At 37.0% G+C, this 25197-nt stretch overlaps 2 protein-coding genes across 6 annotated transcripts in view; one reads left to right on the top strand and one right to left on the bottom strand.

Moving 5' to 3' along the window:
• The first annotated feature begins 5230 nt into the window (after window positions 1–5230).
• On the top strand, window positions 5231–15169 carry mfap3l (microfibril associated protein 3 like). Its single transcript, XM_020936465.2, has 3 exons — window positions 5231–5380; window positions 7017–7448; window positions 12368–15169. Exons 2-3 carry the CDS (start codon window positions 7145–7147, stop codon window positions 13210–13212), a joined length of 1149 nt encoding a protein of 382 aa, XP_020792124.1. The 5' UTR covers window positions 5231–5380; window positions 7017–7144; the 3' UTR covers window positions 13213–15169.
• Window positions 15170–17692: 2523 nt separating this feature from the next.
• The window catches only part of clcn3 (chloride channel 3), a 42590-nt gene continuing 35085 nt past the window's right edge, over window positions 17693–25197 (bottom strand). For all 5 annotated transcript variants that reach the window (XM_020936385.2, XM_055156098.1, XM_020936387.2 and 2 more), the window contains one exon: window positions 17693–23336. In XM_020936385.2, the coding sequence (XP_020792044.2) occupies window positions 23157–23336 (180 nt within the window). In that variant the 3' untranslated portion in view covers window positions 17693–23156. The remainder of the gene's footprint in view (window positions 23337–25197) is intronic.

Here is a 25197-nt window from a genome sequence, read left to right as displayed (position 1 = left end):
TCCTTTGTAAAAAAAAAAAGTATTTTGTACTTCTGGCAGGCCGTTTGCGTGTAGCCATTCTTGCACAGTCTGCATCGCCCACGTTTATCAGCATGGATGGGAGAAAAGGCTCCTGAGTAAAAAAAGCTCATATAATATGGATGTGGAAAGTAGGTAATTGGAATTTAGCTGTTGCTAATCTGCAACGCCTGCCTGGAGAGGGTTAATACAGCATTTTAAAAATTTTAGTATATGTTGTTAAAAGCCTGTGCAATTTGAAAAGATTTTAGATAAAACAACTCGCAGACATCCTATTTATTCTATCAGTTTTAGCTTTTAACTCCTAACTACAGTGCACTAGAAATAATGTGCGTAAGCAAATAACCAAAGCACAAAGGCTAATTTGCACAATCATTTGTTAATTAAATATTGGTTGAAGAATAGGAAGCGCAGTCAAGACTATGGACTGAAGTTCAACTTTTTTTTTGCTTTCTCTGTATTGTAGCCTATATAAACCATCTAAAGCTGATTAAGACTGATTAGGCCTGAAAAGGTATTTTCTTACATTCACGGGTTTCAGAATAAATATTGGCGACTTTTTGAGAACTTTTGGCACAATTGAGTATAAATATTTAATATATGTTTTAACTTATTGGTCGAAAACATTTAATTGTGAATTTAAAGTTGTTAATTAGTCCTTAAAATCCTTAAAACCCTCTTTAACTACAACTATAAACTTAAAAAAGAAAACATAATAATATAATAATGTTCTATTTATGTTTAATACTATGTGATTAAACAAATATAATAATCTTAATATCACGTATGAGCACGTTCAGGACAGTAACCATGGTAACACGTGCATATCGTTACAGCGGAAGGAAACCGCCAAATCGGAGATCGGAAAGTTCGTAACGATTCGCCTTTCCCATGTCTATTTTTAGTTTGGTATTTCTCTTAAAACCTACACAATGGTATCCTACTGTTGTATAAAGGGATGCAAAAACAGCAAAAGAAATTTTCCGAGAGATCCCGGAGTGAGTTTTCACGGGTTTCCAGTTTGGCGTAAAGACAATGTGCGCTTGTCGGAGGTGACCCGGAGGAGACGCATGGCCTGGGTAACAGCGATCAGAAGACCCGATATCACGTTTGACAAGATGCCCAAAACTGCAAAAGTCTGCTCCTTACATTTTCACAAAGGTGGGCTACGGTAGCACCAAATAGTAAAAAAAAAAAAAAAAAATCAGTTTATAAAGTTTATTATCAGTTTATTATCAGAATCGTTTATAAAATTGAAACTTAGCCTCGCAGCTAAACGTTAGGAATTTAAGAAAACCTTCAGTTTAGTTCAAAAAGTTTATTATCAATTTCCACATGAGCATCTGAAAATGTTTAATTATGTTTTCACTGTCAATCTTGTAAATTAAATAATAATACAATAAAAGGAAAAGTCCAAAGTTCTTTAGGGAGACGCAGATTCCTAGCTTCCTGGCCACATGGCGGCTAGAGAGAGGAGAGTCCAGCATCCTAACAGCCTGGTGGATGAAGCTGTTAGTGAGTGTGATGGTGCGGTAATGGAGACTCCATCACCACCCATTTTAAGGTTACGTAAAATAGGGCGAAAGTCTGGACAGGGCAGGGGTCTCCAACCTGTAGCTGGGGAGCTACAAGTAGCTCTCCACCCTCTTCTAAGTAGCTCACCAAGGGATTTCGGTTTTATACCATTGTGGTGAATAACAACAATTTCGTTAATTACTTGCCTATTACCATTGTAAATGTATAATATTAAAGCCCAACCTAGTGCACTAATAAATGGACAATGGTTTATGTTTTGTAGGCATCTAACTGTACCCAAAGGCTTGCTCTCTTTTTTATAATCGTCTCAGTTTCTTGCTGCCCCTAAAATCAGGAGCTCTCTGGCATTTTTGTTTTGTAAAGGTAGCTCACCGCAGGAAAAAGGTTGGAGACCCCTGGGCTATGGTGACCAGATTTTCAAAATCAAAAACTAGGACACCCCCAATTTGTGATGGTTAGTAATAATAAAATTGTGAATAGTAATTAAGTGCGTAATTAAGGAAAATTCGTATGCACTCGGCCCATTCACGACTAACGTGTGTCAGTATAGTCACATTTTTTGTGTTTTGGTTGTTTTTAAGCAGCTTTTCTGTATTTTATTTAAACAAATAACAATGTACGCCTCTCTTTACTGTTGGCAGGCATAAAATTTTTTAAAAATAGGGACACCAGGGACATTTCTCATATAAAACTGGGACAAATCAATGGTTTTGGATAAATCCACTGGGACAGGGGACACAGGGCTCAAAACTGGGACTGTCCTGGGGAAATAGGGACATCTGGTCACCCTACATTTGTATTTTAACTATTATCTTTGTATGTATGTTTTTCCAGGCAAACCTAATTATTGGACTGAATCAGATCTGGACTGGGCACCATCTCTGAACTTGGGCTACAGCGTCACTCCCCTAGCACCACCAAACCGCGTTCTGCAACCACAGAGCACCTGCTTAGAACAGATCACTCCACCTTTTGAAGCAGTCGTCATAGGTGAAAATATGGAATGGAACAAACAAGTGGTGGAGTGTGCAAGCTGTGTGCAAAAACACACTGAAATACAGAGACTTCTAGTTGAATTACAGGCTCTGAAGTCTTACCAAGTGAATGAATGCTACCTCTATAAATGTAGACACAATGAAATCAACCATTTGTTAGAGGAAAACCATCTCCTCAGAAGTAATCTTGAAAATTCGAAAATGGAGGAATCCTTTATTCTAGGCGACAATGAGAAAGTCCGATATTACACAGGACTGCCAGACTCGGATACTTTTGAGGCCTTGCTGAATACTGTTGCTCCACACCTCCCTCAAAACATCAACAGCTGGTCTCCGTATCAGATGTTTTTGTTCACCTTTACGCATCTGAGGTTGAACTTGCCTCTCAAATACCTGATCTACCAATTTCAGACAACCAGAAGCAGGGCACTTATGGCAATCACTCACACAATTTCTGTTTTGCACGCCCAGTTTAGTCACGCAGTCCAGTGGCCCTGCCGGAGAGCCATGAAGTTCGATTTAACTGGGTTTTTTGAGTCTTCTGGCGTTCACGTGGCTGTGATGGTGGATATTTTTGGTATAACTACGCTCCATGGTACAACAGTGAAATACATGATCAGCGCTTCACCACGAAGCAAGATAACGTTCATATCTGAAGCATTTGAGAGCAACGCCGAAGACGAAGAGATCATTGAACAAACTGGGATTCTGGAGGGGCTTTTACCTGGCGATTTGGTCCTGGCCGATCGCTTCTATGAGTTACAAGAAAATAATGGACGGAAATGTTTGAAAGTCTTACCCAAAAACGCAGCGGAGGTGAAGAAGATTACCAATCCAAGACTCGCGGTGAAAAAAGCAGTGTTGAATATTCGGAGGTTCGCCTTTTTAACTGGACCGGTGCCTCACATTATGCTCCGTTCAAGTGAGGGAGAGGAGGAGAAACTTCTGGACAAGATCGTGAAGGTGTGCTGTGCCATCACCAACATCTGGCCCCCCAAACCTACTGAGAAGACCAACACTGAGTAGAAATGAGAGAAGCTTTATTGAGTTTTAATTGGTTCATTTTTGTTATTAGCTGACACTTAATGTTCTATTGTCTGCTTTTTCCATTATATTGATGTGTTTGTTTCCATTTATCAAAGCTTGAGACAGGCATTTAGAGTGGCCTTGCTGAGGCCAGATAGTTAAAAAGTTGAAAAAAATTAAAAAAAATTGTTATGTGCAATTTTATTTTATTTTTTTGCACTATTTTGTTCTGTGTTTACATTTGACATCTGTTAATGTTTCAGTTCAATGTTTTGATATTTTTCAGTATTTTTGCCACTTTTTTCAAAAATAACACTTGTTGATGTTCATATATATATATGAATTTCAATAAAAATCTGTTTTCTCAGTTAACAGGCCTAATGTTTAAATGTATATATTTACCGTTGTTTTGTCATGTTTTTAGCTTACATCAAGACAAGAAGTATTGTAAGGTTGTTTGTTGTTGGGATAATATTTCTGCTATGACCTAAACCAAAACAAAACTGAGGCTTATAAAAAATTGAGCATACTTTACCTTGAAATTGTTATGTTATTGCTTTACCTGAAATCTTCCACAGTATGGCATTAAACGTAGCCCTACCCACGGAGATAAGCTGGTGGTGCCATCAGGTCGAGTTACAGGTCACGTCAGTGGAGAGGTGACACTGCTCACTCACTGTAAGAAGGCATGTTTTTCCAGGTATTCTTTGTTTTTTTGTTTCCTCATCACAAACAGGCCACCTGGAGTTGTGTTTTATTTCATTAACTCTCAAATCCTTGCATATTTAGGCTGAGTTCTTCTCTTAAACTAGGGTGACCAGACGTTCTTATTTACTCGGGACAGTCCCAGTTTTGAGCCCTGTGTCCCCTGTCCCAGCAGATATATGCAAAACCAGTGATTTGTCCTATTTTTAACCAACAGAAAAGAGAGGCATTCATTGTCATTTGTTTAGGTAAAATACTTAAAAATTATCAAAATTAGGGTGACCAAATTTTCAAAATAAAAAACTGGGACATCTCCATTTGTTTAGTGGTTGGTAATAATAAAACTGAAACAAGCGCATAATTAAGGCAAATTGTTATCCAAAGACCATTCATGACTAACGTGAGTTTATATAGTCACATCTTATTTGTATTTTGGTAATTTTTAGGCAGCTTTTCTGTATTTTACCTGACCAAATGACAGTTTATGTCTGTCTTTACTGTTGGCAGGTATCAAACTGGTTAAATATAGGGACATTTCTTGTTTAAAACTGGGACAAATCACAGGTTTTGGATAAATATACTGGGACAGGGGACACAGGGCTCAAATTTGGGAATGTCCCGGGAAAATAGGAACGTCTGGTCAGCCTAGTTTTGTTTATTTTTAAGCAGCTTTTCTGTATTTTACCTAAACAAATCACAATGTATGCCTCTCTACTGTTGGCAGGTATCAAATTGGTCAGAAATGGGGGCAACTAGGACATTTCTTGTATAAAACTGGGACAAATCACTGGTTTTGGATAAATATACTGGGACAGGGAACACAGGGCTCAAAAGTGGGACTGTCCCGAGGGAAAAGGGACGTGTGGTCACCCTAGTTTAAAGTTTTAAAGGTGCACTCAGCGTTATTCCCTCTTGCACCTTTGACACAGTTCTCTCCGCTCCTCCCCGCTCCTCTGTGCAGTACAAACTCGCTGTTGCTCACACATTATCATTACACAGCAGCGGGAGGAGGGCGAGGATGCGGAGAAACAGCTAACCACAGCCTTCCCTAACACCGGAGCTCCCTTTGCCACCGAAAAACCCCGGCCTGGACCCAAAACGTGAGTGTTTAAACAATAAATCACCCCTGATCTTTACCATTTTAGCTCAGAATTAGCCTTTAGCATCCACGTCGCTATGCGTAACGATACGAGCAGCGCTGTCCCCCAAGAGCAGATTTTCCGAGTAAAATCCAATATTTTCCACAATCCAACAAAGCGAAATGCTTGTAATATTCAAGCTATGAATCGCGTTCGTAAATGTAGAAAAAAACATTTACGCCGCTTGTAAACAATTGTGGACGTGTATAGCGATAAAGAACCCTCATCCAGATATTAGACGGTTCCCCCTCAGTATTTATTCATTTTTATCTACTTAAAACCACGTCATTTTCATCAAATACGTCATTTTGGTCTTAAATACTACGATCAGATATGTGACATTGACTGTATATATTTTGGTTAGTTAATTCTTTTTTTAAGCAAAGAAATACACTAGTTGATCCGGAGATTAGACGGCGCCCCCTTTGCACCGTTATATGGCACACTGCTGCTTTGTTAGCACTTTTACAATCTGCTCTTTTCCTCTACATAATATAAATAAAAATCACTGCCTCAGCAAGAATCTAAGTCAATATGTGAAAAAAATATTAAGGCCAATACAATATATTAGTGCTAATACGTGTCAAAAACAAATAAGGAACTGATAATGGCTTTATACGTAGAACAAAACAAAAATATATCTAAATAGTTGTTGTAACATATGTTTTAAAATTCTCTGCCCAGCCAAAAAACATTATTTCTGGAATTCATCTGACCTAAAAAATGTATACCACCTAGATAGCTATAATTTATCATATCATTGTTGCACTGTCTTCCTAAGATTTTATGTTTTATTACTTGTTTTTCTATTTTATTTTGGCTTGTACATTAACATTTATATAATTAAGTCTTATTTTACACCTGTCTCTTGCTATCTTTTTTTTGTTACTTATTTAGAATTTATTAGGGATGTAACAATAACTGAAATATCCTGATATCGTATCATCAAAAGTCTCACAATAATATCATGGGCTGTCACAATATATTGAATTACAAGTTCTTTTGCTTAAATGCATGGTTTTATAGTAACAACAGTTTATAAACATCAGAAACTACATATCCCATGATTCATTTCAGTGCAGACAACATGAAGAAATATGTTTTTTAATTGAATTCTTGGGATTATGATGGAAATAATTCACACCAAAATCTTGTCAAGGTATTTTAAAAGCAAAAAAGTCCTATTTTCAATTACATTAGTCTCTTCAAAATATTGCAATAAATATCATACCGTGAGATGCATATCGTGATAATATCGTACAGAGAGATTTAGATATCGTTATATTCCTACAATTTATTATTACCATTTATATGTTTTACTCTGTTATTATCTTATATTGTGATGTGTGAGCTACTGTGTCCAAGTAATTTCCCCTGTGGATCAATAAAATCTAATTTTTTGATAAATCTATACTTTGACAAACCTGAAGCCAAGCGTGATCGGACAGTTAACAATTCACATTTTACTGCTTTGTTATCTTTTATGACCATTTACACAGCAGCTTATCTCTAACCATGTGTTGTGATTTTTATAGTCTTGTATTTGTTCTTTCTGAATAATAACTAATTCAACTATTATTTTTCCCTGTTCTTCCAGTGACATGCATCAAATTCAGATGGCCCTAACCAAGCTGCCTTCCTTCGTAAAGAGATAGTGAGTCAATGGCGTCCTTGGGGCAATGAGAGACTCTTCTCTTTGGCCTGAAGCGCTGATAACTGGAGAAAATGTCCCGGTCTATTCATTACGGGGGAGTCTGTTGCCTATTCTTTTTGGTCTTGGCGTCCTGTATGACCTCCCTAACCAGCGCGGCCTTGGTTTCGGACACAAATCGCACGGAAAATGGCGTTCAGAATCAGAATGCTAGTACATGGAGAGATGAAGGGCTAGTCCCAGCAGCGCACAACAAAGTGAGCCAGATAATTGCCCGAGAGGGGAGTTGCGTGCTGATTGATTGTAATGTCACCGGAGAGCCGTTCCCCAATGTGTGGTGGTTCAATTCCCACGGAGAGAGGCTGGACACTGACAACGGTAAGCCAAAACACAGACAGCACTGACATACTAAACCTGGGGCTACCTTACACAGATTGGATTACATGAGCCAGTGGGTCAGTTTAACAGGACAATATGTAATTTTTGTAGGTGGAAGGTCTGAAAGCTTATATTCTATGGAGATGTTGTTATTTTGGCTTTAAAGTTTCACAAAGTTATATTAAACAGGGCAATCTCCATAGACACAAGCAAGACACTCCAACAAATCAAGTATTTTTGTCAGTAAAACACCAGTTTTTTAGAAGGAACATAGTACTGATGTTAATGGTTTGTCTGGAATGTTCCACAGTATAGCATAAACTTCTTAACACCAGAAAAGTTAGTGCACATTTAAACCGTAAAGACAAGAGTTTGTGCTAATTTTTGCTTCGATATGAAATACCTCTTTATTATAGACTCCAATATTTTTATTCACTAATTTTTTTGTGTCATTATCAGTTTAAAAAGCAAGAATATATACAATATAAACATAACATGGTCATTGGTCAATAAATATTAATATAAAAATAAAATATATTACGTTATTTTGTATTTTATTGAAGTACTGGCCTTGAGTGATATGAAAGTATTTAGATTTTAAAAACAGTATTCATCCTCTGTATTTGTACAAGGTAATAATGATGTGATCCACTGTCTTAACTTTGTGATATCTTCAGGAACAAGATATGTAGTGGGAGATATGTAGTAGTACAAGTAGTTGTAGTACTCCTTTGTTCTAATCTGAAAAAGGCACTTGTGACTTTAACTGACTTGAAATCTGTTTCACCCAGTTCTTTAAGGTCAGGTGTTTGTTGGTTTTGGAGGTTGTTCAGTGCCACTGCGAGTTAAAGTTTTACATCTCAAAGGTTTTAGTGCAGGAAGAAAAATGCATTTTACAACAACGCACAGAAATGTTAAGGAATCTTCAAATTGACTTAAAGATTTGTATTGCTGGTCAAAAACTTTATTGTATTGGCTAATATTTGCTCTGTTACTATTGTTATTTTATTATTATACATTAATTCATATTTTAGCAATATTATATTTTATAATTATTGTGTTTTGATCATTTACTGCCTGTTTTCAGCCACCATTGTGAAAGAAATATGTGAAAAAACTTGGAAAGGTTGATCCGAAGTCCATATGATCTTAGAGGAAATATGGTGCCTAATATCAGCAAAATTTGTAATATCAGACCAATCTAATATCCCCCCTTTGATTTCGCTGATACTTGTATTGGAACTCTTCTCCGCCTTTCGAATTGTTCTTGTTGAATGGTGCAAACATGAAAGATGCAGTTTTCACTCAGACAGGGCTCTGTTTGTCTCTAGAGGAATGCGGAAACCTTTTGAGAGAGACTTGTTGAAACACGTCTTTGTTTTAAACCCATTCACCATGACTCTGGAGTTTCTTCTTAGTGTTTGACTTTGATCTTAACTTACTGTATTTTTTTTTTTTTTATTAGTTACAAATCCTCAAGTTGTTTCAGTGTTTTAAACTGAGTTAGCACATTTTAAAGAATCACTGACTTATGTTATATACTCCAGTCATATGATTTTTATAGCCAAAATCATATTTTGCTTTTTGTTTGATTACACAGCCCTATAGGAAAAGTGCATAATTTGTCACTCGATACGATGTGTTTGTGTTGATCAGATGAACTTGAGGTTATTTTACTGCTTCATTTTTAGGTGCCGATGTCGCCCTAGTCTCTAATTTGTAAGATGGTCTAAGGATGCTGTTAAGAATGGGTCCTGGTTTAGTCTGGATATTAGAGCTGGGTATCATTCAGAAATTGCCACGATACACAGGCCACAATACGATACATATCTTGGTACAGTGAGCTTTCGATTCAGTTCGATATATTTCAAATGGATCCGATACGGTTCAATAAAAAATAAAGGCTAAATCATGGCTGTGATACTAAAAGTCTTTGTTAAACCATGTCTTGTGCAAAATTAACATGAAACACACCCATTTTAATCATCAAAATTGTGAAAATGTCAAATGTGTTGCATAAACAAGTTTCCTCCCTCTGAACAAGCAACAAAACTGTAGCTCTGTAACAAAATAATTTAGTAAAATATACACACTCCTACTGGATATAGACTTGGTTTGGTCCTGTCCTAGTCCAGGTTTAGTCCCAGTTTAGTTCCATGTCTATAAGCCTGATATCATTCCTGTTGTGTATGGCCCAGTCCCCCGTGTCTCTAGGTATTATCGGTCATTTCCTCTCATCAGAGGACATAATGGAGGCGGATGGAGCGACTTCCTGAACCTCACACACTCTGGGCTCTTTCCATTAGAGCTGAATTTGTTTCTGCTTTACTCCAGTCTTATGTTTCATGTGGTCTGTCGGTGTCAAGGGCTTTGTTATGGCAACACATAATCCTTTAATTAAATAACAACATGTCAGACTTGTTTGAAGGAGAGCCAGACACCTGCTGGTCTACATGGAGATGTTATTGCTTTGCCGCAGGTCCCACAGTATGGCATTAAAACATATTGTAGCATCCAGTTGAATTGAGAAGGCCATTAAAACCAACGTAAGAGCTACACAAGAACAAAATAACAGATCACTGTGTTACTAGCTCATTACATTATACAACTTTTAACTGTTATTTATATTTTAACATTACTTTAGTACAAATTACAAGTTATTCAAATATACATTCACAAATAAAACAAGGCTTATTCCCTGATTGTTGCGATCTTTAAGTTTTACATAACTTTTCACCTTTGTTTTTGTTTCTCACCGTTAACCGTTGCTGTCATCCGTCACTTCCTCTCACATAGGAAGTCACCAAAATAAAAACCTTACTATTAAATGCCATGGACTGGATGTTAATGTATATAACAGCTAACGTCACCTTTACATATATTCTCCATGGATACAAGTAGTAGTAGTTGTAGTAGTTGTAGTTTTAGTAGTTGTTGTTGTCTTAGTAGTTGTTGTTGTCTTAGTAGTTGGTAGTAGTTGGTAGTAGTAGTAGTTGCAGTTGTGGTTGTACTTGTAGTAGTAGTAGTTGTTGTTAGTTGTAGTAGTAATTGTAGCTGTAGTAGCTGTAGTAGTTGTTGTAGTTATGTAGTAGTAGTTGCAGTTGTTGTTGTAGTAGCTGTAGTAGCTGGTGTAGTAGTAGTCGTTGTTCTTAGTTGTAGTCGTAATAGTAGTAGTAGTTGTAGTCGTAATAGTAGTAGTAGTTGTAGTCGTAATAGTAGTAGTAGTTGTAGTCGTAATAGTAGTAGTAGTCGTAGTTGTAGTCGTAGTAGTAGTAGTAGTAGTAGTAGTAGTAGTAGTAGTAGTAGTAGTAGTAGTAGTTAGTAGTAGTAGGTAGTAGTAGTAGTAGTAGTAGTAGTAGTAGTAGTAGTAGTAGTAGTAGTAGTAGTAGTGGTAGTAGTAGTGGTAGTAGTAGTAGTAGTAGTAGTATTAGTACTGTTAGTAGTAGTAGTATAAATGCAATATTAATTTAATGCTGAATTGTGGAACATTCCAGACAAAGCAACAGAAAAATTGGCACAGAGCATCTTTAATGAGCATTTGGTTCTGTTGAAAATGTGTCCTATCCACAGATCTGACCTGTAACTTGTCTTCATGAAGATACAGTTAATGGTTTTGTACATTATGTTCCAGTTACGAGGCGTTTGTGCCCTGAGATCTATGACCTTATAACTCGCTCTAATAGAATATTGATTGTACAGTTTGTCCATCCATCGTGTTGCCCCGTTTAGACCAGAGACCGAGTCATTTCTCATCTCCTCAGTCGATAAGTCAGTCTACCTTGAACAAGACCTTCAATAACAATCTTGAATGTTATTTTTGAGCAGATGTAGTTACTTTTATGCAGCTTTTGTACAGATTTTCAAAATATCAAAAATATTAATATATCATAAATCATAATTCAAAAATATCGATATATCATATAGTTTAATGTGACGATACAGTATCAATATCGTAGGCTGCTGTATCGATATATCACCAAGAGTATTTTTTGGTATATTTTACTAAATTATTTTGTTACAGCGCTACAGTTTTGTTGCTTGTTCTGTGAAAAGAAACTTGTTTATGCGACACATTTGACATTTTCACTGTTTTGATGAGTAAAATGTTTGTGTTTCATATGAATTTTGCACAAGAAGTGGTTTAACAAAGACTTTTAGTATCACAGCCATCATTATCGAATCGAAAGCTCACTGTATTGACATATGTATTGTATTGTGGCCTGTGTATCGATGTATGTATCGTATTGGCAACTTCTGAATGATACCCAGCCCTACACAGTATTACAGAGGGTTCCCATGGTCATGAAAATCCTAGAAAAGTCGTGGAAACTGAAAATGTAATTTTCCAGGCCTCTTTCACGCAACTACAGCTTTCTGTTAAGTTATCATTTTCTATTTATATTTTGAATAAACTATAATATCAGACCATAAGGTGAGTGGAAAGGGTTAACATCATATTTAGCCCTAAAAGTCTGATCAATTCTACACATGTAGAGTGTTGTAAAGTCATGGAAAATTCACTTTAGGTCATGAAAAAGTCATGGAAAAGTTTTGAAATTTGTCAGTGAAAAAAAGTGGGAACCCTGATTACATAAAATTCTTTATAATTAAGGACAGACAGTATAGAGCTGTGTAAATTCTAACTAAAGAACTGTTTATACGATACATAATTCTGTTCAACTCTATGAACAAAAATCAGACTCAGACATTTAAAAGCCGCCATCCACATGTTTCTTTGAATTTTTTGACACCGATAGATATGAAACCTGCCCCCGCCCCTCACCTGTGCTCTCTGCTCTTCTTCTGATGCCTAGTGGTGATATGTGAGAATACAACAAGAGTGGATCGGTCGCTTTAAATGCCACAAATCTGTTATAATAAAACAAAAATAACCCGTCTCTTCCTCTTGTGTTTTTCAGGTGGAAAGTGGTGGCTGCTGGACAATGGCGTCTTGAACATCTCAGATATCGAGTTTTCAGACCGGGGCAAATACACGTGCGTCGCCTCCAACGTCCACGGCACCTCCAACTGCACCGTCACCCTGCGCGTGGTCTTCACTAACGGAGATATGGGGGTGTACTACATGGTGGTCTGTCTGGTCACCTTCACCATCATCATGATAATGAACGTGACGCGCCTTTGCATGATGAGCAGCCATTTGAAGAAAACCGAAAAAGCCATTAACGAATTCTTCCGCACTGAGGGAGCCGAGAAGCTACAGAAGGCGTTCGAGATCGCCAAACGCATCCCGATAATCACATCGGCGAAGACTTTGGAGCTAGCGAAGGTGACGCAGTTTAAGACGATGGAGTTTGCGCGGTACATTGAAGAGCTGGCACGTAGCATTCCACTCCCACCGCTAATCATGAACTGCCGCACCCTGGTGGAGGAGATTTTGGAGGTGGTGGGCGTGGAGGAGATGCGGCACGCGGCGGGGAGAATCGCCATGGGACCGCGCGACGTTTTCAGCATCCTCCAAGAACGGCACGAACGGGAAACACGAGCGCGGGAAAGGAGCGAATCCCCCGCCGCCGATTCCGATAACTCCTCCGCGCACGAGCAGCCGCAGCTCATGGCCATACAAGTGTCAGTGCACCCCCCGCTGGTCACAGGAGAGTACTGCAGCGTCGAACAGGAGCCAACACAACCTCCGCCCGAGACAGTTAACTCCGAAATTCCCCCTCTGGCCCCACTCCTGCAGGAAGAGCCCGAGGAACAACCACCCCCTCAGCCCGTTCAGGTGTTCTACGAGAGCCATGTCTAAACCTGCTATGCATTTCACTGTAGACAAAAAAAACTCCACTCTCCAATCACATTTCAGTTCTCCATCTTGAATGTACTTGAAAAAGGTGATTTCTGCTGTTGAACTAATGTAATAAGCGAAGAATTGTAACAGGACTTAACGTTAAGTGTCGAGGATAACGGCAAACGTAATATTTTGACCACTTGACTCAACAGGTCTGGAAGCGAAATGTCCTTCAAAGAATTCAAAAGTTTAATGGAGCTTTACTATAAAACACATTTTACTTAGAATATGTTAAATTTCATAAGCCTGAATTATAAATGTATTTAAAAGACTTCATCATACCCAGAAATTTGTCTGGGAACCTGTTTCCAGATCTTGAGCGAGGCCCGGTCAGAACTACTTTAGCTGGAGGATTTCCTTATTGTGCATCTTTGTTTTGGGCAAAAAATTTCCCTAGGCATAGCACAAATTTAAGCTGTGGAGGTAAAGGATGAGTTTATTTCAGAAGATAGAGTATCCTTAAGTCCGCCACACCCTACAGGAGAATTTGCCTGCGTTCGTGGAAGCGTAACTTGACTTTGTGTCTGCGTGTGGGATTCTGAAGCCGCTGCGCTCCTCGTGTGTGTGTGGTGTCAGTGTCAGATTGTAACCACCAAAACATCAGCAACATTACGATAAAAGAGAGAAAACAGAGTGTCAGGGGCAAAAACGGAGTGACGGACACAGAAGCACAAGATACAAACTCGGTCCAGTTCACAAAACTGCACTTTTAATCCAGTTTGAGGCGTTCTTTAAAAGTAAAAAGGCGAGAGTAGTTCCTCACGTGTTTGTTTACATCAACACAGTGCACGGATCGAGGTGAAGCTGCAGATTAGTGATAGTGACTCTACTTCCTGTGGACTTTATCGCCAATCTTTTATGCTTTAAAAATCACGTATCTGAAGTATTGCACATTTCACAAATTATAATAACACAGTTTTGACTTGTATCTAAACTAGAAGTGCAGTGTGTCTTTTGAACACTTAAGAGTCTCATAGCGAGTTTTTTTTAATTTATTTTTTTACTGTAGACAGGAAACAGCTGATGTGATCGTGCTCACAACTTTATAGTCTGCTCCGCAAACATATCTCGTCTTTACGATCGCAGATTTCAAGTCTCATAAGATTCTCCTCGTGTCTGTTTCTGCACTTTTTGTCGCACATTTAAAAATGGTTTAAGACCAAAAAATCCTGTAGTGTGTGGCGGCCTTAAGCTGGAGGGATTTACTTCTTTGTTTTGGGTTAAAAAGGTTCCTAGGCATTGGACACATTTAAGCCCTGGAGTTTATTTCAGAAGATAAATTATCCACAAAATGAAAACACAATAACGTACAGTAAATGGATCAGTCATCACAAATTGTCAGTCAAACCCAACACCAATTTCCTGCAAATTCACAATTCTTGAAGTGCTAATTACCTGTTAGTGGTCAAAATATTATGTTTATTATGTATTTATTTTGTACACATTAAATCTGCCTCAAATCTTGGTCTTTTGCCATTTCAGACCAAGCTTTGCACCATCCACCAATCCAGCGTCATTGTAATTTCACACTCACCAGAAACATTCGCTGGATCGAAACCTCACATTTTCATGATTGTACAGCCTTGAAAACATAATCCAGGTAAAATTTGGATAGAAGTTACATTTCATTTGCGAAAGTATTAAATCATTATTATAATTATTAGCATTTGTGGTGTGTTTTAGTTTCAGCTTTTTCCTTTCCTAATGTGTGCAATTCTTTATAAGTTTTATTTCCTGAATACTTCCGCAGAGGCCTGTTACTTTTGCATGTGATCCAGACGGTCGACATCTTTGTACTGGACTGAAAAGGACTAGTTTTTCTTACTTTGTTTGGCTCAAAGTCAACAAACTCTGCTTTCACCGGTGCTCTTCAAATGCCTCTTTTGTAGTGAATAAAAAGTGCTGTGTACAGAAAGACCGACTTCATTCTTTTTTTTTTATAATTATATTACAGATTGTTCATGAAAGTAACGTATTATTTATGGTTGTATTGAACTGATTTTAAAGGTGCGCTATGTAACTTCTCCTTGCTTGTCTCCATGGCGATGGTATTGTTTTGCCTGGAATGTTTCACAGTATGTAAGGATGTATTGAATTGCAAGGTTTTTCACTTAAAAGTAGAAATGTTACGATTTACAAATCTCACGGTACGATATTTATTGCGATATTTTGAAGAGGCTAATATAATTGTAGATGGACACTTTTTTGCTTTTAAAATACATTGACAAGATTTTGGTGTGAATTATTTCCGTCATAATCCCAAGAATTCAAGTAAAAAACGCATATCTCTTCATGTTGTCTGTACTGAAATGAATCACGGGATATGTACCATATTTTCTGCACTATAGGGCGCGCTCTTAAGCCTCCAACCCCATCAAAAAACAACTGTGCGCCCCACAATCCAGAGCGCCCTATGCACGAATCCACTCAGGTGTCCCAGCACGACTTCAGTAAACTACGCACACGGAGCAGACAGCGACCGTGCAACGAAACACACCCGCAGCCACACTCATCACTCCACACCGACGAGGAACGGAACGAAGGAACGAACCGAAAAAGCGAGTGCAATGTGCCACTTCTAGACACAACTGAACGACTGAGTCACTGCGAACACGCCGACAATCCAGCGGCCCCAGACAGCACCCTCCCTACACGCCACAACTGAACAAAGCCCAGAGTCACCGTGAACGCGCCAAACAAAGTCCAACTGACGCATCTAACTGTTGTGTTTCCTTTATAGTCCGGTGCGGTTTATTTGTGAAAAAAGGTTGAAAATAGACCATTCTATGACAGTGCGCCTTATAATCCAGAGCGCCTAATAGTGCAGAAAATACAGTAGTTCCCTATGTTTATAAGCTGTTGCTACTGTAAAACCATGCATTAAAGCAAAGGAACTTGAGATTTGATATATTTTGACAGCCCATGATATTACTGTGAGACTTTTGACAATACGATATCACGATATTTCAGTTATTGTTACATCCCTGCTTAAAAGTTTTAACAAAGAGGGAACTGCATAGGCCATGGTCCTTTACTTACTTTACTTCATAATAAAATAACTTTAAGCACTTTTCAATCTTATATTTTAGGAATATGGCAGTAATGATTCACACTGAAGACTAGCCAAGGAGGTATTTAAAAAGGAAAAAATAGCATATGTACGATTCTGTTAATGCCTTCAAAATATCGCAATAAATATCGTGCTGTGAGATTTGGATATCGTCACGTCCCTAACAGTACGGCATTAAACTAAATACCAATCGGATCAGTAGTGTTGTTGACTCTGCTCACAGTAAGAAAGCAATGTCACTGTGGAACATTCTAGCCAAAGCAATGACATCTCCATGGAGACGTGCAGGTGGCAGATCAGAAAATGTTACATAATGCAGCCTTAAATACACAGAGGAACACATCCAGGATTACCACCAGATGGCATCATAAGATGGAAGCGAGCTTTTGTAACTCCAAGTAGGTTTTTGATAAAGAAGCAACTTTATAAAACACTTAAAAGTAAAAATTTTTTTTAAATATTTGTGAATATTTAGGTTAAACTGTCACTTAATCTCAATCTTTAGACCTGGACCGGACCAGCTCTGACTCTTTGTTCTCTGTCTGATGAATGATACATGGACTGAAAGACGACACTATTGTGGACACTGGACATTTTAATTATCTCCAAACAAGAGCTTCTCAGTTTACCTCAAAACTACAGAAACTCTGAAGGGACAGTTCACAATGGGCTCTGCTTATGAAACTGTCCGCACCAATCTGGAACAAACAGCCACGGTCATAAGTCAAATTTATGTTTTAGATTTAAATTTAGACAAACTTTACTGATCCACAAGAGAAATTATTTGGATTTTTTAAAGCAGGTAATAATAAAAATGTATTCAAGCCACTTAAACATAAAAAAATTAAAGTTATGTAAAACTATTTAGGTACCTGCACCTTGCTCTTATCATTTGTTGAAACTATAAATCAATAACTCACTTTTTTTGTGTTTATCTGTTATGAATTATATCATGAACCATGTCTACTATTGTTTTTTGTGGACCAAATTCTAGCCTTTTAAGACGTTTTAAGAAATGTTAACTTGAAGTATTTAACTATGATTTATCTCAGAATAAATATTTCTGGTAGATAGAAACATGCACATCCAACAAAAACTGCAACTACGTGCTTGCGCAAAAAAATATTGCAAAAAAAGAATTTTGCAGAATAAATCATTAACAGCACCTCATAAACGCTACAACCATTTAAATAAATTTTGAATAATAATATTGACATACACATTATGCAAAACTTAACCAAATCATATGTATGGCATTATTAAAAAAACACACAGGAAGTGCCATTATGAAAACATAAAGGTCTTTATTCTTACATTCTAAATACATATTGTATGACTAATATTATTAAAAACGACAAGGACCACAAGTTCAGCTTTCATTTTAATTTAAAACAAAATTTAATCTTTACATATTTTTGTTTTTCAAATGTACAATCAAACAATGTAGTAATCATACATAAAATTCTTCATATTTAATGCACAACTTTATCGACACTAGTTTCCATAAATTAAAAAAAAGGAAAAAACATCGAGATTTGTAAGAAATGTGAATGAGGCAACACGACGGTTTTACACAAATGCCGAAACACGGAATAAGGTGCCACTTTTCCCTTCAATTTTATTATTAGCACTTTGAGAAATGACTCGAGCAGAAGTTTTTTGTGTTTAAAGAATAAGCGAGGAGTAGAAATAGTGGTAATGTAGTAATAGTAGTACTTTTACTTTGTCATTTTCCTACCCACTGTTTTCAAAGTTTAGTGGACAGTACCTATATTTGCAATACACAATCTAAAAGAATAAAAAAGTACAGAATCTGAGTTTACAAATTAAAATAATGGACACTAATATTGATTAAAATAGCTTTTAATTCACAATCATAATGTTGGTATTTGAATTAAACAGCAAATTAACCCTCAGAATTTAGCTTTTTTTTTTAAAGATTTTGACAAACTTTTTCTATTCAGACAAATGGAGTGTATTTTAGTAGCAAGTTTAGCAAAAATTGTAAAAGATAATTCCAGTTTTTCCCATGTACATTGACGGAAACATGTATTAGTGCGCAGTTTTTCTCAGATACATTTTCCTTTTTTCTTCTCACACAAACGTTGCAGTCACTCACCTTCATAACGAACACTCAAGTTTGACATTGGATTTGGCTCAGCGTGGCTCGAAATTCACTCTCCCAAATAAAGACTTCACGTTTTAACTTCAGGAAGAAAATATTTCGATGGTAAAAGAAGAAAAAGTTTGGGTTTGATGATAAAATGATGAAAAATGGTAGCAAAAGATGTCGATTTTAAAGTAATAGTAGTATAGTAAGCTTCACATGTAGTTGTAGTAACAGTAGTAGTGGTTGTAGTAGTAGAATTTTATTGAAATTATTATTATTATTATTGAGAAAAGTTTGGATTTTGCTGGTTTTGTTTAAAAATGATTGGCCATGTTTAGTACCTACAAGCAACAGCTAAAACTCAACACATTAATCTACAATTTAACTTGGTAAAATATGCTATAGAAACCAATTACCCTTGAATTATTTGTTAGTTAGTCATTTATCAATTTGGGTTTAAGTGTTTAAAACTACTACAGAATCTATTGACGAGTTTAGCACCGATTTAGGCCTGGTTTAGACCTGATACAGTCCTCAGGGTTCCCACAAAATTTCAAAACTTTTCCACGACCTAAAATTAATTTTCAATTACTTTACGCACCTACACGTGTAGAATTGATCAGACTTTTAGGACTAAATATGAAATGTTAATCCTTTCCACCCACTTTATGGTTTGGTATTATAGTTTTTTAACTTCAAAATACTGTCAGTGCATTTATTGTCGTCTTTTCTTAAACAAAAGGTGCAGACGTTCGGACATAATCATAATAACTTGAAAGAGATACTAAAATTCCATGATTTTTCCAAAACTTTCACTGAATTTACAAATTTCCATGACTTTTCCATGACCGTGGGAGCCCTGAGTCCTGGATTAGACTTGATTCAGGCCTGATTTAGACCGACCTGGTTCACTGTTGGATTCTTTTAGTCCTGTTTTTCCCAGGTTGAGTGCTACTGTAATCATGACTTGGTTCCACTTTGTTTTGTTTTTTTAAGCTCACATTTGAAAAAACTAAATATTTTCAGTGATGCTACTTGGTACAAAAAGTTCAAGAACAAAAGCACAATTATTTTCTAACACAGCCAGACTTCAAAATCCCGAACAGTGATTCTCTTTTTCACTTTCTCTCACGCGTTCGTTAAAGCAGTTCCAATTCGGTCAGGCGGCTCTGATGAGGACCAAGGTGAAGGTCGAAAGGTCAAAAGGTCGTGTTCTTTTTTTTTTGGTTGCCCGTAGTAACGAGGTTGGAATGTAGCGCTAACCCGGTTGGACACAGTTCTCTCACACACACGTACGGTACTCTTATATTATTATTTCACAGGTAAACAACGAGCTCTGCAGTTTGGGGCCACTGTCACAAAATGGCTTTAGTTCCAGTTGTAAAATGTTTGACCAGTTTTAGTTCACGTTTAAATAGAAATGTAAAAAAACCCAAACATAATCAAACTTCATAACTGTTTTAATTCTCAACATATGGTAATCCACTCTTCTTGTTTTATTCGTCATTTATCCGTCTTTCTCACTATAACTTCATTGTTTGTTAAAATGTTTGATCAGTTTTAATTCAAGTTTAAATAGAAAAAGGAGTAAAAAAACAATCAAACTTCATAACTGTTTCATGCCGGACGTATACTGTGCAATATTTTTGATAAATTTCACTCAGACCAAGGTCAAACTGTACAACCAAATCACGGTTTAAAAGTTCACAGATCGTGGAACTACTTCAACAGAGCGAAACCGTCACGAGAGGCGGCTGGATTTCAAACAGGTTTGATATTCTTGTGACCTACGATTGCCGATCGGGAGCTGGTCCTGAGGTATTAATCGGTTCTCGTTACCCCATGTATACTAAATGAAGCACGACACACGATTAAGCTGAAACTCGATCCCAAAAACAGTTGCACGAGTGAAAAATCGGCTCAAAAAGTGCCAAAAATTGCACAGTGTACGCCCGGCTTTAATTCTCAAAGTTAGTAGGGTAATCCACTCTTCTTGTTTTATTTGTGAGAAGATTCGTGATTTGCTGTAGTGTCACTTCTGAAAAAAATATATTTAAAAAAAAAAAGTCTTTCTCACTATAACTACACTGTTTGTTAAAATGTTTGATCAGTTTTAATTCAAGTTTAAATAGAAATGTTATGTTTAAGGAATAAAAAACGTAATGAAACTTCATAACTGTTTAATGCCCGACATACACTGTGCGATATTTTCGATTGTTTCACTCAGTTCCAGCTCAAACTGTACGACCAAATAACAGGGTTTAATAGTTAACAGTAATTGTGAAACTACTTCAACAGTGCGAAACCGTCAAGAGAGGCAATGGGATTTCAATTCTTGCAACCTGCGATTGCCACTTGGGAGCTGGTCCTGAGGTATTAATCGGTTCTCGTTATCCCATGTTTACTACACAAAGCACGACACAGAAAACCGACTTAAAAAAAACAAAAATCACACAGTGTACGCCCGGCTTTAATTCTCAAAGTTACTACGGTAATCCAGTTTTCTTGTTTTATTCATGAGAAGGAATAAGTGATAGACTCAGTCATGGAGTAGGGCATCTGGCTTAAAAGTAACATGTGAGTGATTCACTGTAGTGTCACTTCTGAAAAAATAAGTCTTTCTCACTGTAACTATATTCATTAAATCCTCAAACTGTAACGTAAAACCGCTTATTCAAGATCCTGCTCAAAATCTGGCGCGTTTGGTTTAACCCTCATAGCACTGACTGATGTGGGGGTGTATCGATATATCGTATGGTTTAATTTGATGATACAGTATCGGTATTGTGGGCTGCTGTATCGATATATCTAGTATTTTTAGATATTTGACTAAATTGTTTTGTGTAAAAGCTACAATTATGTTGATATTTTCAATGTTTTGATGAGTAAATTTGGTGTTTTTTGTATGTAATGTTCCTCTTCTCACGATCCTGATGTGTGTTCGATTTGCAGCAATGATCATACGAGTTTTCCAGTGCCTATAAGAGTTTTTTGTTAAATGATACCTGATAACATTAACTTTGCACAAACTTAATGAACTTAGACTTTTAGTATCATAATCATGATTTAGCCTGATTTGAAGTATATCGAATTCTTAAGTGTGCTGTATCATATTGTGGCCTGTATATCGAGGTATCGGCCCAGCCCTAGACTGACGGGTCAAACGCAGAGGACACATTCACATCGGGACAATTACGTCAAAAATAAAAACAAAATAAAAAGATTGGTTGAAACTCATTTGTGACAGTGGCTCACATTGGACGGATATTTACGTTTGTGAGATTTTGGTGGTTTGTTCCTGGAGGGTTTCCTCAGTCTCTCATCGCGTCATTGTTTCTGCGTTTCATCGTGACCTTTGACCCCTGCCAGGTGTTGAAGGGACAGGAAGTGGTTGAGGCACACGGAGAGTGTAACTGTGGATCCGTTGGGTGTGTCCAATTTCTCAAAACTACCTCATCGAAATCTGAATGAACTCTTGATTCCTCTGATTTCAGTCCTGCCCTTTCAAGAGAAGCGAATAAAGGAGAAAAGATGTTGCAGTGTGGACGTAGTGTCACTGTTATTATTTATTTACGATGTTATTGATCAATAAATATCACATTTTATCCTAGTGTGGAAACAAAATTAGGATAAAATTATTACATTTTATTCTAATGTGATCTCCACACTGCCAAACAGAGCAAAGGTTTACAAGATCATTTTGATACCCAATAACATTTCTTTAAAAAGACATTGGGTTTAATTGCTTTGTTTAGAATTATTAATTTTGTTTGTGAATGAAAAGCTTTGAAATTATATTATAAAACAGAAATGAATGTTTAGCATTTTGGAGATGACATTTCATTTAGACACAGTTGCTTTTAACAGGCTCTATTCACACTTAGGTCATAAACCAGGAGGACGTTCAGAAAGATGAGATTACAACTTCCGGCAGGCTCTGTTCGTGGTCATAAATCTGACAAAATCTAGGAAAAATGAGAAAATGGCCCAGTTTTCTTCATCTAAATGTCATTGTCGCGTTCTGTTATGTTTGGCTGATCAAGAATTACAACCATACCTCATTTGTCATCATTTCCCGACTGACACACAACTCCGAGTGCACTGGGTACACAAAAGCGAGAGAGACGAGAGCGACAAATTCAAGATTATTTCAAAGAAGCACCTAACGTTTGCAGTCTTCATTTTACCGTTGATCACATTTACTTCAGTCGGTCGCTGAGCCCAGTGTCGGGAACTACGCCGGAAGTTCTCATCGCATGTTTCTAAACGTCTTCCTGGTTTGTGACATAAAACCACACCTTATAATGACCAATAAATGTAAAATTTATATTACAAATGAATGTCATCCCTGTATGTATGAGATGGGGTTTAACATGGACTTTTCTCCTTAAGGGACAGGACTTAATTAAAAGCAGAGGAATCGAAGGAGGTGAGTTTTAAGAAATGGGATGCGCCCTTATCTTCTGCATTACGGTAAACTGGGAGGAGTGGACAGTTTTCATGCAAGACCCAGGTGCAAAAAACCAAAGTGTGTTTTACAAAGAAAGTGCCTTCTTCTTCCAGTGAGCTCAGTCAGCAGCTGCAATGATATTTTTACTTCATAGTTTTATCATTGTCATTCCCCCTCGCAACCACCGGAGGTCCCTGTTACGAAAGGTATCGACAGTTCAGCAGTCCGCAGCGCTAAAAACACACGAAAAACACAACTAGGTCCTCCAAATGTCAGGAGTTGGAGCCGTCCAAGAGTAAAATAGCCTCCTCCTCCTCCTCTTCTTCTCCTTCTTCATCGTCATCTTCGTGGAAAGATCGGATCAGTTGAACATGATGGACTCTGGATCCTGGTTTGACATTTGAGCCATGTGACGAAGAATATCTTTTTTTGTGATAATACCAAGAAGTCGCCTGGAGAATTAAACAAAAAAGAAAACAAAAAATAGGACAAACAAAAAGATACAAGATTAATATTGGATAAAAGTGGGAATTTAAAATGGTTTAGAGGTGGTTTTGATTGTAAGAAACAGCTTCATGTTTTTGTTGAATATATTTGTTAGTTTTAATATCAAAGTTAAAGGACCTGCACACAATTTGTCCATGTATTTGAGCAAAATCTGTCTTGCCGCAGTACAGATATATCATATAAGCAGCTTTTGAGATCAAAATAAGTCCATTCTGAGCTGCTTGCATCTAATTAGAAAGCATTATTGTCTTTACCGTGATGCGAAAAGTCTGCTCTGTGTTACAATTTATTTTTATAATTGAACAAATGAAAACAAAAAAAGTGTATGAGGAAGGAATTTGTGTCATTATGTTGTTAAATCTGATCCTTTTTGTAATTATAAGTGTACAGAACTGTTAAAAAACTCAACAAAAACATGAAGTGTCATTCATCAGAGTAAACATTAGAATAAGATAAGTGACTAAAGCCGAGAAAACCAAACAGTGTTAAAGTAGCAGTAGTTAAATTTCAACAAAGCCAAAAGACAGCGGAATATTGATGAAAATTGTGTGGACATCATTGCAGAAGATTCCCCATCAGTCAAAAATACTAAACAGTAAATACAATTTCAAGCAGCGAGTAGTACCATACTCTACTATAGTATATAGATATAAAACTAGATAAAGTGATTGATGGTATTTTAGATCAAACTGAGTGATCGATACAAACTAGAAAGCTTTTTAAGTTTTATGTGTGACTAAAGACTGAGGAGAGACCGAGGAGTGAAAGAAGAAGAGGAGGAGCCAAGAGGGACCAGTTTAAGTAAATTAAGAGTAAAAAATATAAATGTTGAATTTTGGTTGAGTTTAAAATTGAAAGCACCTCCGGAATAATCTAAAATAAAGTCATGTTTTTCTTTTTTTTTAATTGTTTTGGTTGCGTTTATTGAACTGAAGAACACAGAAAACCTAAATCTTTACACTGAGTGGGCTTGCGTTTCCACAAACCTGACTCTTACTTGGTCATGGAAACATTCTTTAGGCTGTAATATTACAAAATATGGAGAGTAATTGTTTGGTTGTGGTTTGTACATTACCTTGATTTCTTCCAATTCAGACAAAACATGAAAAGTAGCTATTTGTAAAAAGAGAACTGTAGATTTTAAAGTTTTTTTGTTGGATGAAAACCAAGAGCTACAACATTTTAAACTGGACCCTGTTGGTTCAAAAGAAAAAAAGTTTAAAAACAGACTACTTTCTGTTCATTGGAAGACAGTGATAAAACTATAGACTACAACATCACTCCACTATTGACTATTGATTATTGATTATTGAGTATTACAGACCAAGGAGAGCAATGGGGGCAAGTACTACGACTAATCAGTATTAAATGTTTCTTTATAAAGTATCACCCTCTAAAAGGCCAGTGCAGTTTAAGGCCATCTGTCAGTGTCCTTCGATCTGCAGGTCAAACGTGAGCAAAAGCAAAAGAAAACAAAAAGAAAATGTTACTGGAAAACTACGTAATTCATTAAAGATGCACTACAGTACGGGTGAGGGTCGACTCGAACTTGGTCTGTTTGTCTCCATAGATAAGTATACTATAAATATATTTTAATTGATTAATCCGGTTTGTTTGTAAAGTGTTTGAGTGCACAAATACGAGGTAACATATTCATGGAGACAAGCAGGTGGCAGACCCTCCGTAAGAAAAACTACGTAGTGCACCTTTAAAAATGTCAAACTATAGTTGTAAAGGAAAGAAAAACACTGCACTCAGGTCTGTTAAGCCACTACATGCAAAGAAAGACGCTAGTATCTCGGTATC

Source organism: Boleophthalmus pectinirostris, unplaced genomic scaffold (genome assembly GCF_026225935.1).
Source record: "Boleophthalmus pectinirostris isolate CB_2022bp ecotype Guang Dong unplaced genomic scaffold, ASM2622593v1 HiC_scaffold_20, whole genome shotgun sequence".
NCBI classification, from domain to species: Eukaryota; Metazoa; Chordata; class Actinopteri; order Gobiiformes; family Gobiidae; genus Boleophthalmus; species Boleophthalmus pectinirostris.
The sequence above is the reverse complement of the archived record's forward strand: the minus strand, read 5'-3'. Positions and strand labels throughout refer to the sequence as shown.

Bases quoted from the DNA above. Each gene is read 5' to 3' on its own strand.
- mfap3l (XM_020936465.2), top strand. From the start codon at position 7,145: ATGTCCCGGTCTATTCATTACGGGGGAGTCTGTTGCCTATTCTTTTTG. The intron at 7,449-12,367 runs GTAAGCCAAAAC...TGTGTTTTTCAG, and splicing joins GAGGCTGGACACTGACAACG to GTGGAAAGTGGTGGCTGCTG.